Source organism: Manis pentadactyla, chromosome 3 (assembly GCF_030020395.1).
Source record: "Manis pentadactyla isolate mManPen7 chromosome 3, mManPen7.hap1, whole genome shotgun sequence".
NCBI lineage: Eukaryota > Metazoa > Chordata > Mammalia > Pholidota > Manidae > Manis > Manis pentadactyla.
In genome coordinates, this window is record NC_080021.1 from 127,656,673 (window position 1) to 127,676,449 (window position 19,777).

Here is a 19,777-nt window from a genome sequence, read left to right on the forward strand (position 1 = left end):
GCCCCTTCCCAGGTGGCTAGCATTCTACCTTCACATCCACTTCCTCCATGGGACAGACAGGGAAACAGGCTTGGAGGGGCAAGATCCCTCACCCAAGGTCCAGCAGCCAAGTTGGGGCCTCCTAGGTGCAGGATTCACTCCATGGGCCCCATACCCCTTGGATATGCCCTCCAGGCTGGTGGGCAAGACCTGCAGCCCAGGCAGGCCAGCAGCTGGGTGAGAGGGCTACCAGCCTGGATCCCCACCCAGCTACCAGCAGGTGGGCACAGACCCAGGGTCAAAGGTCAGGTCAGGCACTCCCCCCAGACTGGAGCACAACACTCTCCCTGTTGGCACAGCTGACCTGGACACCACTGCACCCAAGCAGATGAAGGTGACCGTTGGGGTCACTGTGGGTCTCGAGGCAGAAGGCACTGGATAGCCAGGTGAGGATTTTGCGGTACCCACTGAAGTTGCTCCCCACGTGGCCCTGATCCCTTCCCCCTCAGAATTCTGCCTCTTTGAAGTTTTGTAACCATGGCATCGCAGCTTTGACCAGAAAGCAAATAGTTTTAAGAGGGAGCTGCTTGATTCCATTTGTGATGAGAATTTCCTGTTTCATAGACCCAATTGGCACAAATCTGAGCTCCTGATCAGACCTGTGGGACTGGTGGTAGGGAATACCCCACCATGGGGTACCCCCGCAGGCTCCCAGCGCTGTCCGCAGCACTTCCAGCTACCTGTTCCCCACTGGAACGTCAGCTCCCGAGGACAGGAGCCAAGTCTGCCTTGGTCATGGCTCCAGGCATGCAGCCAGTACTCCATATATGCACTTAAAACCAGACAAGATGAGCTGAAGGAAAGGGGAACGTGGGCCAGAGGCAGGAGTAGCAGGGCACGCCCAAGAGCAAGGGGCAGCCTGTGGGGCTGAAGCTGACTGGTCGAAGGGAGGCGGGGGTAATGGTCTGGACGTGGAGGAGCAAGGACACTCTTCCCACTTCCTCACTGGCCAAGGGCCGCCATTCATTCAACAAGACTCCCCAACACCTGCACCCAACCCAGAGCTTGAGGTTCCTGGGCAAGGCTGAAGGGCCCTGTCCCCACAGAGCTCCTGTCAGGAAGCCACTGCGTGTAGACCCTAGTGTTGCAACAAGCTAATAGCTGCCTCCAAGGTGGCCATGATCCTTGAAGCCTTGATTCCGCCTTTCTGCATTTCCTGCCCTGGTGAATCAGGTAGGTCTGTGTAACTGAAAAATGTGGCAGAGGCGTAGGTGTGTGACTTCTGGCCGAGTAGAGGCCCTCGTGGCTGCTGCCCTTCTCTCGTGGGTACCTAGCTTTGGAAGCAGCTGCCAGGCCATGAAGGAGGGTGTCACTTGGAAATGGACCCCCAGCCCAGGCAAGCCCCCAGGTGAGGCCACATCCCTGGCCGACACCTGACTGCACCCTCACCAGAGACCTCAGTCACAGCCACCCCACCAGACCTACCCCAAACCATGGCAGTAACAGATGCTGACAGGTTAATTTTGGGGTAACTTGTTCTGCAGCTGTGTGCAACTACTGCTCTAGATGTCTGGGCAAAAAGTGAGGGAGGGGCTGACTTCAGCAAACCTGGGGAGGATTCCCAAGGGCAAGGTGCACCCAGGGTGCAGGTGACAGGCAGGCCAGATGACCAGAGCCCGCAGTTTGAGGGTTATGAGCTGAGGGGAGGGTGTGGTCATCTACCTTACGTTTTGAAACAACCCTCTGTATACACACAAGGACAGAACGCAGGGTCTCAAGAGCTTTGTTACCTTTGTGCACAATGGCGGGATTCACAGGAGCCAGCAGTGACTATCAGCAGATGAGCCGGTAAGACAAATGTGCTCATGTAGGCTGAAGTATACGTCAGCCCTAAAAAGGAAAGACGTTGACATGCTCCGCGTGGACGCACTGGAGGACATTGTGCCGAGTGACAGATTGTGCAGTATCATAGGAAATCTATATTTGGTCTCCAGTTTTTGGCACAGAGCTTCTAAAATCCTTGGAATTTCCTAAGTTGTGAGGGAGAAAAAGGTGCCTTTTGTTGTATGTGACTTTGGGAAGCCCCTGGGTCACCTAAGGATGGGGACTGCTTGCCAGAGAACCCATCTGTGGGGTTAGAGGGCTGGACTGTCTGTCCCACCCATGAACTCTGACCTCCAGGGAGGGAGGGAAAGGGACAGCTGGTGGTTGAATTAATCACCAGTGATCACTGACTTAACCAATCAAGCCTGTGTAATAAGCCTCCAAATGTTTGGAAAGCTTCCAAGTTGGTGAGCACAGGGTGGTGTGGGGAGCGGCACGGGAGCTCTGTGCCCCTTCCTCACACCTAACCCCATGAATCTTCACCTGGCTGCTCCTGAGTGGCACTAGTAAGTAAAATATCTCTGAGCGGCTCTTGCAAATGAACCGAACCTGAGGGGTCATGGGAACTCCGACCTACAGCTGGCTTGTCAGACATGCAGGTGAGGGCAGTGGGGGGAGTCTTGTGGGGCTGAGCCCCCAACCTGTGGGGTAGATGGCGTCAGACCCGAGTTGAGTTGTAGGACACCCAGCTAGTGTCCAAGAATTGCTTGTTGTAAGGAAAAGACCCCCTCCACACACTTAAGACTGGGTACTCAGAACACAAAAGACCGAAATAAGCCATCACCGAAGGACAAATTCTGACTTCACTTCTCCGAGGCCCCTGGAGGAGTCATATTCATGGTGACAAAAGGTAGTGGGGTGGGAGCTGGGGAAGAGGTTAGTGTTTAGTGGGAACAGAGGTCCAGTTTGGAGGATGAGTTCTGGAGGGGACAGTGAGGGTCACACAACAGTGAGTGTCCTTAGTGCCCCTGTGCACTAAACAGTGGTTAAGAGGGTAAATTTTGTTATGTTTTGTTTAAAAACTTAAACCTGTAGCTGTGTGAAAATTCACTTGCGGTGGGGGGGAGGCAGATCCAAAGCCCTGCAAGGAGCCTAACATGACCCTCCACAAAGGACCCTTGGAGGTTGTGGCCGAGGGGCACTGCTCAGGAGGCCCAGAAAAGCTGGGGAGAGCCCAGGCTAGCAGGGATGCCACCACGTGAATGCTGCACTGCTTTGGTCCAGCGCTGGGGCTGAGCCTCCCTGCTGGTGTCACCATGCCCCTAGGAGCATGACGTGAAAACTGCCACATGCCTCAGTGAGCACATGGACATCCTGTGGCCTCACAACCACACTCAGGAACAGCTTCCCACAAACAGGCCCTCAACACCAAAAGCAACAGCTGAAAATGTGGGAGCACCCAGAGTCCCTCTGTGGGCTTTGCACACAAACCATGGGACAGGACCGCACTGTATAACCTGTAGAGGATGCGTTGACAAGGGGTGAAAACGTGGCAAACGTGGTCCTTCAGGACTGCAGGGAGCCCAGGCAGGAAGCAGAGGTTGGAGGACAAACCAGAGCCACTTTCCTAGATGGCCAAACAGGTCACATCCCAAATCACATGATGCAGAGGTCAGAGCCTAATGGCCAGGACAGATGTCGGCTCGCTGGCAGGAGACATGCAGAGAACAGGGTGCACAGTGAGCCGACACATCTTTGGTGAGTGAACAGGATGCACACTAGCAGACGCATGTCTGGAGTCACACCTGCAGGGTGTGCACACAGACATATGCAGTAACGGCTCCCATTCCCTTGGGGAGGGGGTCAGGGATGAGAGACATGGCCATCTTTTGTCTAACTGCTTGGACAAGTGATGAGCTGGGTGACCAGTGGCTCTGAAGGTGCCCGTGCCTGCCCGTCAAGTGGAACGAGGCTGTGTACCCAGTGACCTCCAGGCCTGAGGCAAGGCTCATACGGGGACTCACCATGAGGCCAGTATGCTGGACACCCCACAAGGTCGGCCAACAGTAGCCCTGCCAGTGGGGCTGTCGTCCTGCTGAGTGCCTGCAGGCACGAGCCGAGCTGTGGCAGTAAGGAACTAGTTTTACACCAGTGCACTTGGGATGGAGGATCAACACAGGAATTTTTACCTTTGTATTTTCAGTATTAGAATTATTTATTTCACACCTCTCCCACTACTTCAAGTGACAGATGCAGCGCCCTGCCCTGCAGAGGAAGATGCCGGGTGGCCAGTGGTGATTGCTTGGTCCACCGCTGGCTTCCCCCTTGGCTATGCAAATCTAGGTTTGCTTAAAATGTCCCGCAGTCTCTCCAGGGAAGCTGGGCTTAGAGGGAAGCTGCAGCCAGTTCTGTTAACCACAGTGCTGGTTTCAGGGAAGGTTAGCTATAAAAACTGCTGCAGCTGGGCTCCCTTGGGACAAGCCACCCCCACAGGGGTCCCCAGCTCAGTGCTGAGGGAAACCCTACACCCTGAAGCTGATTTCACTAGTCACTCTGGAGCTGGACACGTGGAGATGCAGGTGGCTGGCTGGCGGGTGTAACCTGGCCCTTGGCCTCAGCCTCTGTCACCCAGGGGCAGAGGCTGCAGGCCATCCGGGCATTTCCGAGGTGGGCCCGGAGGCAGGCAGGACTGGTCCTAGGTTTGCGGTGTGCACCATCACCTGGGCGTGTGGTGAGCCAGTAGGGCCACTGGGGACCCAGGGGTCCTTGTCCATGCCACAGGCCACACCGACCAGCTCCCTGGGGCCCTCACCAAGGTCCCTGTGAGAGAGGAGACATAAGCAGGAGGAGAACCAACCTCTGGCCCTGGGCTGCACACCCTACCCCAGGCTCCTGCCCCAAGGCTGGGGAGCCCCGTTCCTCCTGTCAGAGCTGCTCTAAGCCTGTGGAGGCCCCTCCAACGGCACTCTTCCCTGGACCTCAGGCCCTGATCCATGAGGGGTGTGGTCCATGGAGCAGCATGCCTACCTCCAGGGGTGGGATAGGGCTGTGTGGAAGAAGGGGCTCATCCATCATGTGTATGCTCCGCAGCTGGGGCACCCCAGGCCAAGCAGGGACCTGGCCCAGGGACACCCTGCTCCTGCCAGGTGGTCTACCAGCAGTCTGAGGCCAGATCAACAACCTTCTACAGCTTCAGTTACACTGGGCTCCCCTACCCCTCACCTACCAAATAACCCCATTCTACAGGATGATTAGACCCAGCCCTGCCCATCTCCCTCACTCCAGCCTCTTCTTCCTCCCCCACTTCAGATGCTCTATACCACCCCCAACACAAGTCTCCCAATCTGCTTGCTTTAGGTATCACCTCCTCTAGGAAGCCTTCCCAGATCTGCTTCCACCCACACCTACTACTCAGAAAAGTTGTACAAAGTAGTAGGACTTAAGAAGTCACTTGTTGGTGCGATGAATAAGTGAATAAATCAGTTAATTAGTGGAAAGAAAAGACAACTTGGTGGACTTTAGCCAGAAAGGCTGAGTTCAAATCCAGATTCATTCTTGTAGATGTGAGTCTGGGTTAAGTTTCTTCAAATGCGATAAAAATAGCACCCACCCCTAAGTTCAGAGCAAGGCATATTTGGAAGGGCTTAGAACATGTGCTGGGAAGCATTTATGAAATAAAAGCAAGGTCAAGGGGAAGCCTCGCCTTGCTGAAGACAGTGTCACTGCCTGTCAGACCTAGAACTCGCCCAGGCCATGCCAAGGGCAGCTGGCTGTTCTCCTGGACCCACCACACTCGCCCAACTGAGACAGAGGACAGTGTGTCACAGCAGGTGCCGCTGGCGAGGGCGACCAGCCAAGGACATCTGACTGTGAAGGAATGCATTAGCCGGGACCACCCCAACAAAATGGAAATGAAATGAAGTGCCTGCAGCCCAGTAGCAGGGAGGGCTCTCTTTTGCAATGTGACAGGCCTCAGAGTATTTAGAAGAAAAACGTCAGCAGGATTCAGCAGAGCAAACAGGGATGACCCAAGCGAGTGTTGCAGCTGGTAACCAAAGGTGTGGAAAACACCCTTCTTTCACATTAGTCAAATGCCAATGGAAACCAGCACATTGCTGACACCTGCTCGCAGGTGGGGAACAAATCGTGACCAGTGATGGGGCAGTTGTCATAACAATGCCTCAAGTAAGCTGTGCGATTCCTAGAGAAAAATCTGGCAATAAAAATATTCAGACTAGTTGGCCTAAACAGTCTGTTCCTAGGATTGCCCCAGAACATGGTCTAATAAAGGAAAACAGCTCTAATCACTCAAACCTGGGGGACCTGGAAGCCACTTCCTCCCCACAGGCCAGCAGTGCTGCTGTGGGTGTCACAAGGCTAGTGCCTCCCAATCTGCCTCATCTGCTCCAAGTGCAGGACTAACAGCCATGGGCGGGGCCAGAACCTCACTGTGCAAGGTCACAAGGGCACCTGGGCCCGCATGTGGCTCTCTGGGAAGGTTCCAGCAGGGATGGCAGAGGCTCAGTTTCCAAGAAGCCCCTCCACCCTTCTCCCTGGAGGAGCAGTGACCCCATGGCTGGGGCAGACAAAGCAGGAGGTGGCCACAGCATCTTGTGGGCAAGAGGAGGTGTCTGTTCAGGGAACAGGGGCACGTGTGTGGCAAAGCAGGGCTGCCATCGAGGAAGGAGGGAGCCTGCAGGAACATGCGTCCAAATGGCCCGGGAACGGGAGGCTTGGTGCACCATTCTGCTTCTGTGTATGCATGAAATTTCCCCAAAATAAAGTTTTAGGAAAGAATACGAGTGAATTCATAGTGATAAGAAAACAATAAAATGAACAAAAAAGGAATAAAGAGTCAAAACGCATCCCCATTCCTCACAGGAGTGACAGAATCACGACAGAATGAAAATCAGTTTGGAACCCAGGCAAATACTGCGCAGCTGCATCACCCATGGACACTGAGGCCCTGGGTCAAAGGTCGTGGGAGCAGTGGAGGCCTCTTTGCAGAGCCCCTCACTGATCACCTGACGATTGTACCTCAGCCAGGAGACCCCAGACTGCATGCCCATGGGGCCAGCCTGACCAGAATCTGACCCATCCCAGTGCCACCAGGGCACCCATGCCAGAAACAGCCTGAGCATGATCCAGTGGGAGCCCCACATCCCAGCTTGTGGACTGTCAGGATCAGCATCTCGCAGCACACAAAAGGCAACACCCTGAAGACTCAGCAGAGGGTGCCATGCATGGTCCTGGGCCAGATGGCAGGGGCTCAAGCTGCCATGACCCTGGAGATGTCCACATTCAGCCAGGATGAGATTCCACGTCAGAAAAAGGTGCACAAGAGAATATGCATTAGTTCAGAAAAAGGTGTGCATGTGCGTGTTGAAAGAGGAAGGGCAGGGAGCCAGGTGGTGGTGGCACAGCATACCCCTGTGGGCACAAATTCTCAAGGTAAAGGTGGCGGCCCTCGGGGACCAGCATGGGACCAGCACACTATCGCGGGGACAGGAGCGGAGGCCCAGATGAGCTGAGCAGTGTGAGAGGGAGGGTGCCCCTCGGGTCCTGGTTCTCAGGCCCAGTGTCCCGACTGAGCCTCTCGCCCTGCCCTGCCGGTACCCACGTGGTGAAGCTGTAGTTATCATGCGCTTGGCCAGGCCAGCTCCTGGGCTCCCTTCCGCTGAGGCCCTTGAGGCCGAGGTAGGCGGCCTGCACTGTCTCCAAGTCCTGGCCTCTTGGCTGCAGCCACAGCTGGGCTGCCCTGGGGAGAGACGGAAGATGGTCAGGGTGCCACCCACAACCTGCACAAGGTGGACAGCACCTCAGGGCCACACATTCCTGTAGGGACCACCCAGCAATGCCGCTGGAGTGAGTGTGGTCACAGATGGTGGGCCCCCAGACGGCACAGCTGTATGCGGAAAAATCACTCACAGAGGCAGGTGCGCACTGAAGCAATGCCTCGAGCTATATGATTGCCCTCGGTTAGGGAGGTGGCTCCCATGTTGTACTTCACAATAAAGTGCTTTTTAGGAGGCTGCATTTCAGTGAATTGTGGTGGTGGTGGACCAGACCAGGCGTGTGACCACGATGAGCTGTGCCCAAGGGCACATGCAGAGTAGCAAAGCCAACGGCCACAAGCCAGCCAGGAAAGGCCAGGTGGGAGGGGCTGCGCCCCTGCAGCTCCAGGAGCAGCAGGGTGGGGAGAGGTCCGTGTGGGAGTGGGGGCGCTCGTGTGTATGCTCGCTGCCCGTAGCACTGGGGCTGCTCCCAGAAGATGCGGTCTCACCTGTCGGACCGTGGCTGCCGGCTCTTCACACACTTCATGAGGCAGCAGGTGAGGAAGGCCATGGACATGAGCAGGATGATGGCACAGCTGACAATGGAGGCGATCACAGCCACCTTGAAGCCAAAGGTCTCATAGGGTGGCACAGCTGTGAGGGAGACAAGACAGCTCCTGGGTGCTCACCCAGGCCCTACAATGGACAGGACAGGCCACCCCACAGCGAGCATGACCCACAGGGGTGGCAGGAAGTGCTGGTGGCCAAGGAAAGGGTGTGTGCAAACTGTCAGAGAAGACTGCCCCCAAGGAGGGATGTTTTAGCAGGGTTTTGGAGGGTGTGTAGGAGTTTGTGGTGGCACCTGGGAGCAGTTCTGACAGGGAGTTCAGTGGTGGGCCCCGGCTCCCACACACTGTGGCCCGGTCCCAGGAGGGTGGCAGCAGGCTGCTCTTGGTCTGTTCTCATCACGTCCAGCCTGGCAAACCCTTCAGGCCTATGTGTCTCCTTGTCACTTTTCAGGAGGACACCAAAGCAAGGAAAACACCCATATTTGGAATCCAAGGGCCTTCGCCACATATCAGCCGTGTGACCTCAGCTATGCACTAAGAACTAGTACTTTCAGGTTGTAAAGGGTGCTGTGGGATATGGGGCCCAGCAGTTCATGTGAGCACACACCCTCCCCTGCAGGGACACTGCTCAGTCCTCCAGGCCCTACCCTGCTGGACTCTGGACATCCAAAGGAGCCTGCCTCTCCCCGCTGCCCCTGCAGCTGCACGTGGTCACACGACTGCATTCTGGCCACTTTCTGAGAGCCTGCCTTGCCCTGTCCCTCTCCCACAGCTGTCTGGCACACGGGTGCTGCCATCTGGATCATGCCCAACAGAGGTGCCACAAGAGCCCTGGATCGCCCATCTCAAGGGCCACAGGCAGGAGGTGCTCCATTTCATTTTAACCCTGTTATCTTGGGCTTTCCATCTCTGGCAATCTAATTCTGACATTCACCCTTTCCCAGAGACTCACCCAGCACATGAGCATTTTAAAGGCTCTGAGAAGTCCCACAGCCTATTAATCCAGCATTTTCCCAAACTGGTTGACTATAGAGCCCTTTTAATGCACAATACACAAGGCCTCACTTTGGAAGATGCTGTGCTGGGTATTATCCATCAATACCCTGCACAACAAACACAACTAGAAGACTGGAAAGCCATCCCCTCCCCCGGCCCTGGGTGGGGGCATCCTGGCCTCAGAACTCTCACTTCTAGAATTCTTAGCACATGGAATATCCTATTAACGTGTGCAGTGTGCATGCCTGAAAGAATGACGGAGAGGAACAAATGTAGTTTCCTGCCTAACAAATAAGAAGAGCTCAAGCGTGGACAACACAAGTAGCCTCTTGGAGGTGACAGGCCATGTCAGTGGCAGGGTAGGACTCATACCAGCTACTACGGCTTGAGTCCACAGGTGGACATGGAGCCCCAAGGGTGCTGGCCAGTCCCCAACACCAAGATCAGGACCCCACCAAGAGGCCAAGTGCTCACACCCACCACGCCTTTCCAAGGGTGCTCTTGAGGCCCACATGCTGGGGTCAGGTCCCACCCACCCAAGGAAGCTGCAAAGAGGGGGGGAAATGGGCCTCACACTTGCACAGAGGGGCTGCTGAAGACCACTCGGCGACACTCTGCTTCCAGACACAGGTGAGCAGGCCGGCCCCCACCATCTGGTGGCCCGAGGGGCAGTGGAACACGATGACAGTCCCCACAGAAGTGCCATTGCCACGAAGGACTTGGAAGGTGCCCCTCGGGGGTGGCTGCACTTGTGAGCATGTGCCTGGGGAGAGGGGAGAGACGGCATGAGGGCCTGCTGGAGGGTGGGGATGGGCAGGGGCCCCTGCCTGGGACACACACCGATGCTCCAGCAGCCACAAGGCCCCAGAGAAGGGCCCACAGCTACCCAGACCGGGGGACAAATGGGGAGCTGACCCCCACACTGCGTGAGCTCTGGATGCTCTGAGACCCACGGCGCTGAGGGCAGTGTGCAGCAGAAGACGGTAAGGCAAACAGCCAGTATCCAAGTGCAGCTGCAAAGGAGGGCAGGCCAGCAGATGTGACCACACAGAAGCACAAAGCAAAAGCTTGTTGCTCGCTAGTAACTGGGACATAAACTCAGATGGACAAAGTTGGAAAATGTTAATCGGAGAATCTCAGGCAAAGGCTCAACACCCTTAGCTTATAAAGAGAAACTCCCACATCAAAAAGAGGTGACCTTCCAGGGCTGACTGCGAACGCACCCCGAAGAGACAAGCGGCTGAGAGAGAACAGTGCAAGCCCTCGGTGACTGAACACTAGTTCACAGGAGCAATAATATTTTATTCCTCAACTTGGCAACAAGTGAAAGAGCAAAGACCTCGTGTGAAGTCACGAGGGCCTGGGAGCACCTCCTCGTGGACTTCTCTGGTGGGGGTGCGGATCCAAACCTTTCTGGGCGGAGTTTGGCAGACGGATCAAGAGCCTTACATGGTGTTCCCATTGGAGAATTGAGCCAAAAAGAATAATTAGAGGAGTCCGTTGCCAGCATCTCTGTGCTGGGAAACCAGAGCCACCAATGCCCCAGCTGTGGGGGTCAGGGTGGTGAATGCTGGACAGATGCCCCATGTGGGGCAGCGAGTACAGCATTTGTGAAACAGCAAGGCCAACAGCTGGCCCTTGTAAGGCACCGACTGCACTAGGTACACAGGGACTCACCCATCTGATGGCATTAACACTGTCACCCCCTGTCCCCCCAGCAGGTTGGCAAACTGGGGCACAGGCTGGGTGAGTCACTGCCCGAGGTCACAAAGCAGGCACGGTTTAGGGACCAGGCCAGGTGGCTCCAGTCTTGCTTCTTGGCACATGCACATGCCATGGGCCTGTCGGCCCTCGTGTGCTGGGCACTGGCCTGCCGAGGTGGAGTACAGGCCAATTGCAGGAGGGCCGGCCCTATGGCATCCTGCTCCCCACCAGCGGCTTTGAGCTGTGTTCAGCACCTCCGGATGAGGCCGCAGGACATCCGGTGCGAGCCTCCTGCTATCACAGCACAAGAGGCACTTCCCTCTGCTCTTCTGGGAATTTCCTGTTTGGAGCACTGGCTGCACCAGAAAGAGGGCCTAAGGCAGGGCTGCCAGTATTGGACAGCAGGGGGCCAGTGGTGCTGGCAGCCTGGCCTGAGCTCAAGGCAAGACCGCATGCTTCACGGGGCCTGGATGCCCTGCCAGCATGTCTAAGCACGCTGCCCAGGAGCAGGGGTGGGGAGTGGAACAGAGCTGCCCACCCAAGCGAGGACCCCCATCCATGAGATGCCACATGGCCATTCACCTGCCAAACACTGCATGGAGAGGGCAGCTAGAAACTGACATAGACTTAAGAGTCTTAATTTAACAGGAGACAAGGGAGTGTGGGCCTTTGGGCCATATCTACAACTGTTAACATACTTGTGACCATAGAAGTAGCACCTATGTTAGTGAGACAACGATGAAAATTACAATGGAAAAGAAAGGATAAAATAGGAAGGAAAAGAAATGGCTCAACTAATGCCCAGGGGGCAGGGCATTTAGTTAAGACAATTAGGTAAAAGGCATCCACACTGGGAAGGAAAAAGCAAAACTTCCCTATTAGATGACATCTCCTCTCTAGAAAGTCCTCAGGAATCCACTCAAAGTCTCAGGAACTAACGGACAAGCTCAGGCAGGCTGCAGGATGCAATACCGACACCTGGAAGTGCAGTTTCCGTACAGGGCGACGAACACTCTGATAATGAAGTTAGGAAATGACCTCATCTATTGTAAGGACAATACATTAAATGAAAGGATAAAACCTAAATGCCAAAAACTACAAAAGAAAAAAATAAAACAAGCGCCACATGCCCTTGAGTGGGGAGACAACACTGTTGGGATGGTACCTCTGCAGTCTGCTCCCCTACAGACCCAACACCATCCTGATCCGCAGCCGCTGAGGCCTCCGCTGAAATGGACAGGCTGAGCCTAAAGTTCAAAGGGAAATGCAAAAGCCCTAGAATAGCCAAAACAAAAACAACCTTGAAAAAGGAGAACCAAGCTGGAGGACTCACACTTCCCTATTTCAAAACTTACCACAAAGCTACAGTGATCAAAACAGAGCTGTCCATATGGCTGATGTCACAGAACAGAACTCAGAGCCCAGAAATAAACTCATCTTTACAGTCTATTGATTTTCGACAAGGACGCAAAGACAATTCGATGGGAAGAGAACAATTTTTCAACAACTGGTGGTAGGACAACATCCACATGCAGAAGAATAAAGTTCCCCCTCTCCACACGTCACATACAAAAACCGACTGACAGTGAGTCAAAGACCTGAATAGACACTAAAGTATAAAACTCCTAGAAGAAAGCATATGGATAGATCTTCCTGACCTTGGATAAAGCAATGATTTCTTAAGATATGACACCAAAAGACAAAGGAAAAAAACAGATAAACTGACTTCATCAAAATTAAAGACACTGTGCTTCAAAGAACCATGAAGAAAGGGAAAAGATGACCCCAGAGGGAGAAAATACCTGCAGATCACCTATCAGATAAGGGACTTGGATCTACAATGTAGGAATGATTAAACTAAATTATAAAAAGACAACCCAATTTAAAAATGGGCAAAGATCTGAACAGACACTTCTCTAAGGATACACTGATGGCCGCTGATAGGCGTGTAAAAAGATGCTGCACACCCGCCACCTTCAGGAAGGTGCCAATCAAACCCACGGGGAGGCGCCCCTTCACACCCACCGAGCCTTCCATACAGGAAAAAAAGGCAGACGACGGTGTGCCGGGGCGGGGGAAACCGACCCTCCATGCTGTAGGTGGGGGCGGAACAGGGTTCACACAGCTTCTCCAAGTCAAGCAGGAAATTAGTGCGTGAGAAAGCAGTGTCTCTCCTAGCTCCATGCCCGGGAAGTATGAACACACGTATTCACAGCAGTGCTGCGCACAACAGCCAAAGAGTCAAAACCACCTAAATGTCCATCCGCTGATGAATGGATAAACAAAATACCGTATAATCTACCCGGCGGAGCATTACTGAGCAATAAAAGGCAAGGAGTGCTGGCGGCGCACTGAGGGTGACGTCAGAGCGATGGCCGACAGACAGGACTACATAGCGCGTTGTTCATTTCATATGAGGGGTCCAAAGGAGGCAAATCCATACAGATAAAACACAGATTAGGAGCTGGGGGTCAGGGAGTTGGGACATGGCCACTAAAGACTGCAGGGGGCTACCCTTCTATTTGGGATGTGAAAACATTCTATAGGTGACGCGGTGATAGCTGTAGGTATCTGGGAACGCGCTGGAAGCCACTGAGTTGGTACACATTAAATGCATAACCCACATGGGTGAATTGTACAGTATGTGAATTACACGCCAATAAAGCCGTTAGAAATATTCAGAATAAATATGTCAAAGAAATGAAAATTTAAAACCTGAACTGTTTTTGGCCTCTTAGCTCAGTTAAAGTTGAGAGACTGGTCCACTAGGTTACAAGGGTGTGGAGGAAGGGGTATGTAACCCCTGGCAGGGGTGGGTATAGAGGACACAGCTCCCATCCACCATGCCCATCTGGACATTTCCTGCCTCCCCTCTCAGGCCCTGGGCCACTGGTGGGCACTCGTGGCACAGTGGGACTCCAGTCCTGACTCAGAGTCCAGCCTTCTCCATGGGCACCACAGGAGCCTGGGCATGCCCAGCAACAGCCAACCCCAACTGGCCAGAGCGGTGGTCAGTGCCCCCAGGGAAGAACCTCTCTGTTTTTCCAGGATCCACGGGCCTGGACCCATGCTGTCCCTCTGGCCAGAGAGTGGACAGAGGTTTGGAGCTGGGTAGACAGCACAGGCCAGCTGCGCAGCCCCTCCCCAGAGCCCCAGGCAGCTGACACTTCCCAGTCCTCAATGTAGAGCCCACTTCCCCATCCCCCAGGACTGAGCACCTTCCTTCTCCCCAGCACCATGTGGGTCTCAGGGAGGGGACTCCTGGGGAGGGGTTAGCAAGGCAGCTGGCACTGGGGGCGCTGGTCCCTCCCACCCACCCTTAATGACACAGCTGGGGCTCCCCCTACACCAAGGACCCTAAGGTCTAGACAGAGACCGAGGGGTAGAGCTGGGCTGCGGTGACAGGTTCCCTCTACTCTGCAGCGCGTCTGAAAAGATGAGAATTGGGAAGGAAGCCAGGACCCTCTGGATGGCCCACCACCCCTGCACTGCCCAGGCCTGTGGCCTACTGGCAAGTCAGCGGTGTGGCTAGCCTGGCCCAAACAGTGGCACCTGGAAGGACCCTGATGTCCTAGCAGCAGCAGGTGGGCAGTGGGCAGGGAGAAGGCGAATGGCCACAGCAGCATCCCTACCTAGTGGAGGACCTCAGGCCCACCGGCACAGGGCCCACACCTTAAAGGACAGAAGGATGCCCCTCAGGCCCAGGGGCTGTCCTGCCTCCCAGAGCCTCAGAGAAGACTCAAGGAAACGTGCAGGGGAATTTGGAGCAGAGCCCAGGGAGCACAGGTTGGCAGGATGGTCCTGACCTCCCCAGTCCTGTGGCCTCAGGCTGTGCCCTCAGCCAGCTGACACACCCAGGTTTGGGCAGGTCTTCCCCATACAAGGGAAAATGGAAGTTGTGAGAAAATGACTGCCAGGGGGAGCCCTGGGCGGCCCTCACCCCTCCCACCCACAGGCCAGATGCTCCAGCCCCCTTCACCCATGAGCCCATCTCCCCCAGAATGACCCACTTCCCAGCCCCAGGACCTGGCCCTCATCCTGACCTTGCTCAGACTCAATTTCCCCATCTGCAAAATGGGGTGACCTGCCCCCCAGGATCACAGGAAGAGTGGGCTCACTTCCTGAAAACCTTACAACAAGGCCCGGAGCTCAGGAATGTTCCCTCACAGGGGGAGTAACATCTAGTCATGGCCCCCCCTCCACAGGCCCCAGGACACCTCCACCTGCCCCCACAGTCCACGGGGCCCAGGACACCTCTGCCTGTCCCCATAATCCACAGGACCCAGGACACTTCCACCTCCCTCCATGTCCATGGGGCCCAGGACACCTCCACCTGCCCCCCAACCAGACTCCCATGGGGTCTCCTGCATCCCTCCCCTAGGCCGGGAAGACAAGCAAACCCTTTCTGACCCATTTTCCAGAGGGACAGGTCCACAGACCTCCTTGAGGCCTTGGAGTGCCTGACAGCCTCACCAGACTCTCCCCCAGGCCTCCTGATGCAAAGCCAGGATGGGGTGGGAGGCAGCATGCTGCCAGGGGATTATGGGGGTTTAGTCTGGTCTACCCAGGCCCCCATCCCAGAGACAATTTCAGGAATCACCAAGGCCTGGTGGATGGGCCAGCTGGCTCTACCAATATGCCTCCTCACCACTGCAAAAAACCCAGCCCAGCAGCTACTCATACCCCACACTGCCCCTCCCAGCCTGGGCACCCCTGGACCCCTCGCTGCCCTCCACCCCAGCCTGGAGACCCCCAAACCCTTCACTGCCTCCTTCCCAAACTGGAGAACCCCAGACCTTCTCACTAACCACCCCCAACAGCCCCTCCCCACACCTGGCATCTAAGAGAAAAGTCTCACCTCCCCCCCTACCCCAACCACACACCCCTCCTAGGCCTGGCCCCTGCAGAGGACACCCCCCAAGCTGTCTCTCCTCTTGGCCCCACCCTGCCCTGGTGCCCCACCCAACCCACCTGCTCCTGGGACCTTGGAAGCTACATCTCCTGCCCTTCGTTGGCTGGACCAATGCACCCCTCAACCTTTTTCCCTGGCACCATTTATGACTCCTCTTGTTTATAATGTGCAGATAGATCTTAAAGCAAAAACAAAAGAAAAAACAGGGTGAATGGATTTGACACAAACTGGGAACAAACCCTATGGGCTCACTGGACAGAGGATGCAGACCTGCCCGTTGGGCCGCCCTTGCACACCCAGTGCCCAGCTGCCCTGGCCAGCCTTCTCCAGCCCAGCCTGCTGGCCAGTGGGGGTGAAAACAAGCCGTGCTTGTTAATCTTTTATCTGGAACCTTGGACCACAGGCCCACCCCTCCTGGAGCCCACATGACCCCCAAATCCTGACCTCACCAGCTAGGGACCAGGTAAATGAGTTACCTTTTATGCTGGCCGAGGTTGTGGACTAGAGGAATATCGGGAGAGGGAGGCAGGCCACTGGGCCCAGGGCCTGAGTCCTGTGCCATGGGAGAGTGGCTGCCCTGCTGAGTCTGTTTCCCCAACTGGAAAGGGGAAACCTCAGAACGAAGGTCTCAGAGAACTCAAATGGGTGATGAGTACACAGAGGCGCCCTATGGAGAGTGGGAATGCCAAGACCCTGGCAGGGGGACAGCACATGTGGGAGGCCCACAGGCCTTGCTGTACATCCTCAGGCAAGGAGCTTGCCCTCTCTTGGCCTGCCTCCTTTCCCTGGGAGGGAGGGGAGCCACAGTGCCCACCCAGCTCTCCTAGCACTCCCATGAGGCTCGCCCATGTGTGTGGAACAGGCTCTGCTCCAGGAGAAGGCCAGACTGACCCTGCCCCAGGGGAAGAACACGGAGGCTCTGGGAGGCCCACCCAACAGCTCCGCTGCACCCTGGAAGGGAGCAGGGGCCCCAAGGGCACAAGGACAACATCCAGATTCGCACCCCTACCCTCACACTCGCTCTGGGCCTTGGCCTCTCCTCTAAATTGGGCCAGCCCGGCTGCGTGGCCAGCTGCAGGAGTGAAGCCAAGGGCACCCACCCTCACCCTCCAGGCAGTCCTGCTGCCCCCTCTCCTGGCCCTCCTCCAAGGTCTTTCCAGGGATGGGGCTGGGGGGGGGTCACCTCCAGCCCCTGGAGCCCTGGGTTCCTCCTCCTGCAGGGCTGTGTCCCTGCACAATCTCCCAGATCAGGGAGGGTTGGTGCTGCCTGGGAGCTGGGCCAGGGACCAGCAGAGGCCTACAGGCTGTGGGAGGGCAGCCTTCCCTGCAGGCAGGGCACCCAGCCCCCTCCCAGGCAGCCATTCAACAAACTGAACCCCTGATGAGCCAGCTGGCCCTCCCGACCACCACCGCCATGAAGGGAGAGAGGGGAAGTGCCCCGGACAGACTGCATCCAGCTGGCCCTTCACACCCACCCAGGAAAAACAGAGTGATGCACCCACTTTACAGAGGGGGTCAAAAATCCCACCTGCTCACCACCCTAGACAGTGCCTAACTATCTCCCAAAGACCCCCGTACCCCCCACCCTTCCCCTCACTGCCCAGCAGGGAGGGGTGGGCACCCATTTCACAGCCAAGAGATGAGCCACAGGTTGGAGCAGCAGGGCGGCTGGGGGGCTGGAGGCGGGGTCAGAATGCCGGTGTTGCCCCAAAACAACCCCAGCCAACATGTTGGTGCACCAGGCTCTCCTTGGCTCTGCCTGGCCTGTCTACAAGCCTGGGGCAGGCATACAACGTCCACCACTCAATGCACAGGGAAACTGAGGCACAGAGGCGGTGAGACACACCCCAAATCAAAAGCGGGTTCCAAGCTCAGATTCCACGAAGGGCTCACAAGCTGGAACCCCCAGGGCATGTGTCTGGGAAGAGGCTGAGCCACAAAGCAGAACCAGGGCAGAGGTGGATCTGAGACCCTTTCCCCAGGTGAGCGCCAGCAAACAGACTTTCATATGCAAAGGAACCGGGGCTCCCTCCCTCTCCTTGGCTGACCTTGGGCAAGTCTGTCCACCTGTGGCAGACACCACCTCCCAGATAGTGCGCACAAAGCTGACTGCTTCACACAGAGGAGCAAAGCACCAAATTTAGGACTGCAACAGGCTGCGGGTAAGCGGGGAGCAGGTCAACTCCCACACTTACAAGCCACGCCTCTGCTCTGCCCCAGGACTTACTCCCCTTGGCCTCAGTTTCCCCATCTGACAGGGAGAGGAAGCCACCCCACAGGCGCCTCCAGGGTGGCAGGCATCACGTTTTAAGCAGGCAGGACTGGCTACACTCTGGAATGTGATTTGGCCAGCTCGCCCCTCCAGGCCCACCTGCCACCTGTGCAGAGAGCTCAGTCCAGCGTCCGGTCTGGGGCACAGGTGAGTCCAGGCCTCAAGGGAGGGGGGCTTGTGCGCTAAAGTGAAGCCTGGAACACCTGGGGCACAGGGGACGGATTTGGCTTTGTTTCTAAAAGGCTGGATTCTAGACACACGGAACCAACCGGGCCCAAGGTGCCTTTCCTCCCCCCTTAGCTGCGGCACCCAGTGAGGCCTCTTCAAAACACGCCAGACATCAAACTTAAAGAAGACAATCATTCTCCCGCCTTTGGGGACCTGGCTGCTGCAGGACCTCGGGCATTCGCTCGTTTCCAGGCTGCTTCTCCACCTGCGAGGTGGGGCTGCGGAGCTGGCCAAGTAACCGGCGCCTCTCCACTTGTCCGCCGCGCCCAGCAGGGAAAAGGCGCGTAGTGGCGCCGAGTTCGGCTCCACGGGGCCGCCCGCTGGGTGGTGGAGGTGGTCTAGCTCCGGCCGGTCTCTGGCTGTGCGGAGCCCCAAATCTGCTCTGCGACCCAAGCTGTGCACCCAGACACCCACCTGTGCGCCCCCAGATTGTGCACCTCCTGTCGGCTGTGCCCCCGCCCCTCGTCTTCCCAGTCAGTGAAATGGGCAAGGAACCACCCTAGCGGCCCCGGCTCACCTGTGCCGTCCTCCGGGGCGGGCGTGGAGTTCGCCGCACGCCCCCCGGGCCTCGACCTGAGGCGGAGGGTCGTGCCCATCCGCAGCATCCCTGCGCCCCGCCGCGCACTGGGGTACTTGCGGGAAGAGGCCGGCGGAAGGGGCAGCCCGGACACGCCCACCCAGGCCCCGCCCTGTGGGTCTTGGGGCGGGGCAGGCCCTGAGGGAGCTTCAACCCCTGAGGGCACGAAGCCGGAGGGGCAGGAAGTCTCGCTCCGGGCCCTCGCGGGGGCGGTCCCCTCCGTCCCACCTTTGACCTCCAAGGTCCCCAGGCCCGTGTTCTTGTGAGCAGCAGGCTCCTGGAGCAGGACCCCATCTGTGCCACTGTGGGCTGGGAACCTAAGGTGGGGGTCGATGTTGTGCGTCTTCACTGAAGGAGCCCCCGGGTGTGTGGACAGGATTCGTATCTCCTGGGTCCTGGACCGGCGTGCGCACCCGGGGTACCTGTTCTCCCCGGTTCTTCCCTCCAGCCCAGCTCCTCCTGCTGCAGCCGCCGGCTGCGCCCGCCCCTTCCTCTCCCCCTGACTCCGCCCAGCCCAGGCGCATTGCCCCACAACCGCCCTGCGGCCCTGGGACCACAGACAAGAGAACTGGCAGAAGCAGTCCAGCAGATGCAAAGGCCCTGAGGTCGGAATACTTTGGAAGCTTGAGGCACTACCAGAAGTCCAGTGCGACTGGCCCAGGAAGTCTGGGAAGGAGGCCCATGTGGACAGCACTGGCTTTGGAGAGCCTGGCCTGTGGCAGCAAAGAGATGTGTGTTCTTCCAGGACCACAGGGCAGACGCAGTGTACCCGTGCTTCCTGGGCCTTGTGGAAGCTCGGGCTCACTGTGCTGTGGCGTGAGGGGTCCTTCACTTTCCTGGGTCTAGGCTGGTTTCTCTGTAATATGTTCCTCCCACTGCAGACTGTGGGCCCCGTGTGATGGCCCCTAAAAACCCTTGACCATGCCTGTGTGTCCATCTGCC

At 56.7% G+C, this 19,777-nt stretch overlaps 1 protein-coding gene across 1 annotated transcript; it reads right to left on the reverse strand.

Moving 5' to 3' along the window:
• Positions 1 to 3,617: 3,617 nt before the first annotated feature.
• Positions 3,618 to 19,577, reverse strand: SUSD3 (sushi domain containing 3). Its single transcript, XM_036896939.2, has 5 exons — positions 18,776 to 19,577; positions 9,717 to 9,905; positions 8,087 to 8,231; positions 7,424 to 7,561; positions 3,618 to 4,623 (listed from the first exon to the last, which is right to left on the reverse strand). The coding sequence occupies exons 1-5, from the start codon at positions 18,861 to 18,863 to the stop codon at positions 4,428 to 4,430; spliced, it is 756 nt and encodes a 251-aa protein (XP_036752834.2). The 5' UTR covers positions 18,864 to 19,577; the 3' UTR covers positions 3,618 to 4,427.
• Positions 19,578 to 19,777: the final 200 nt, after the last annotated feature.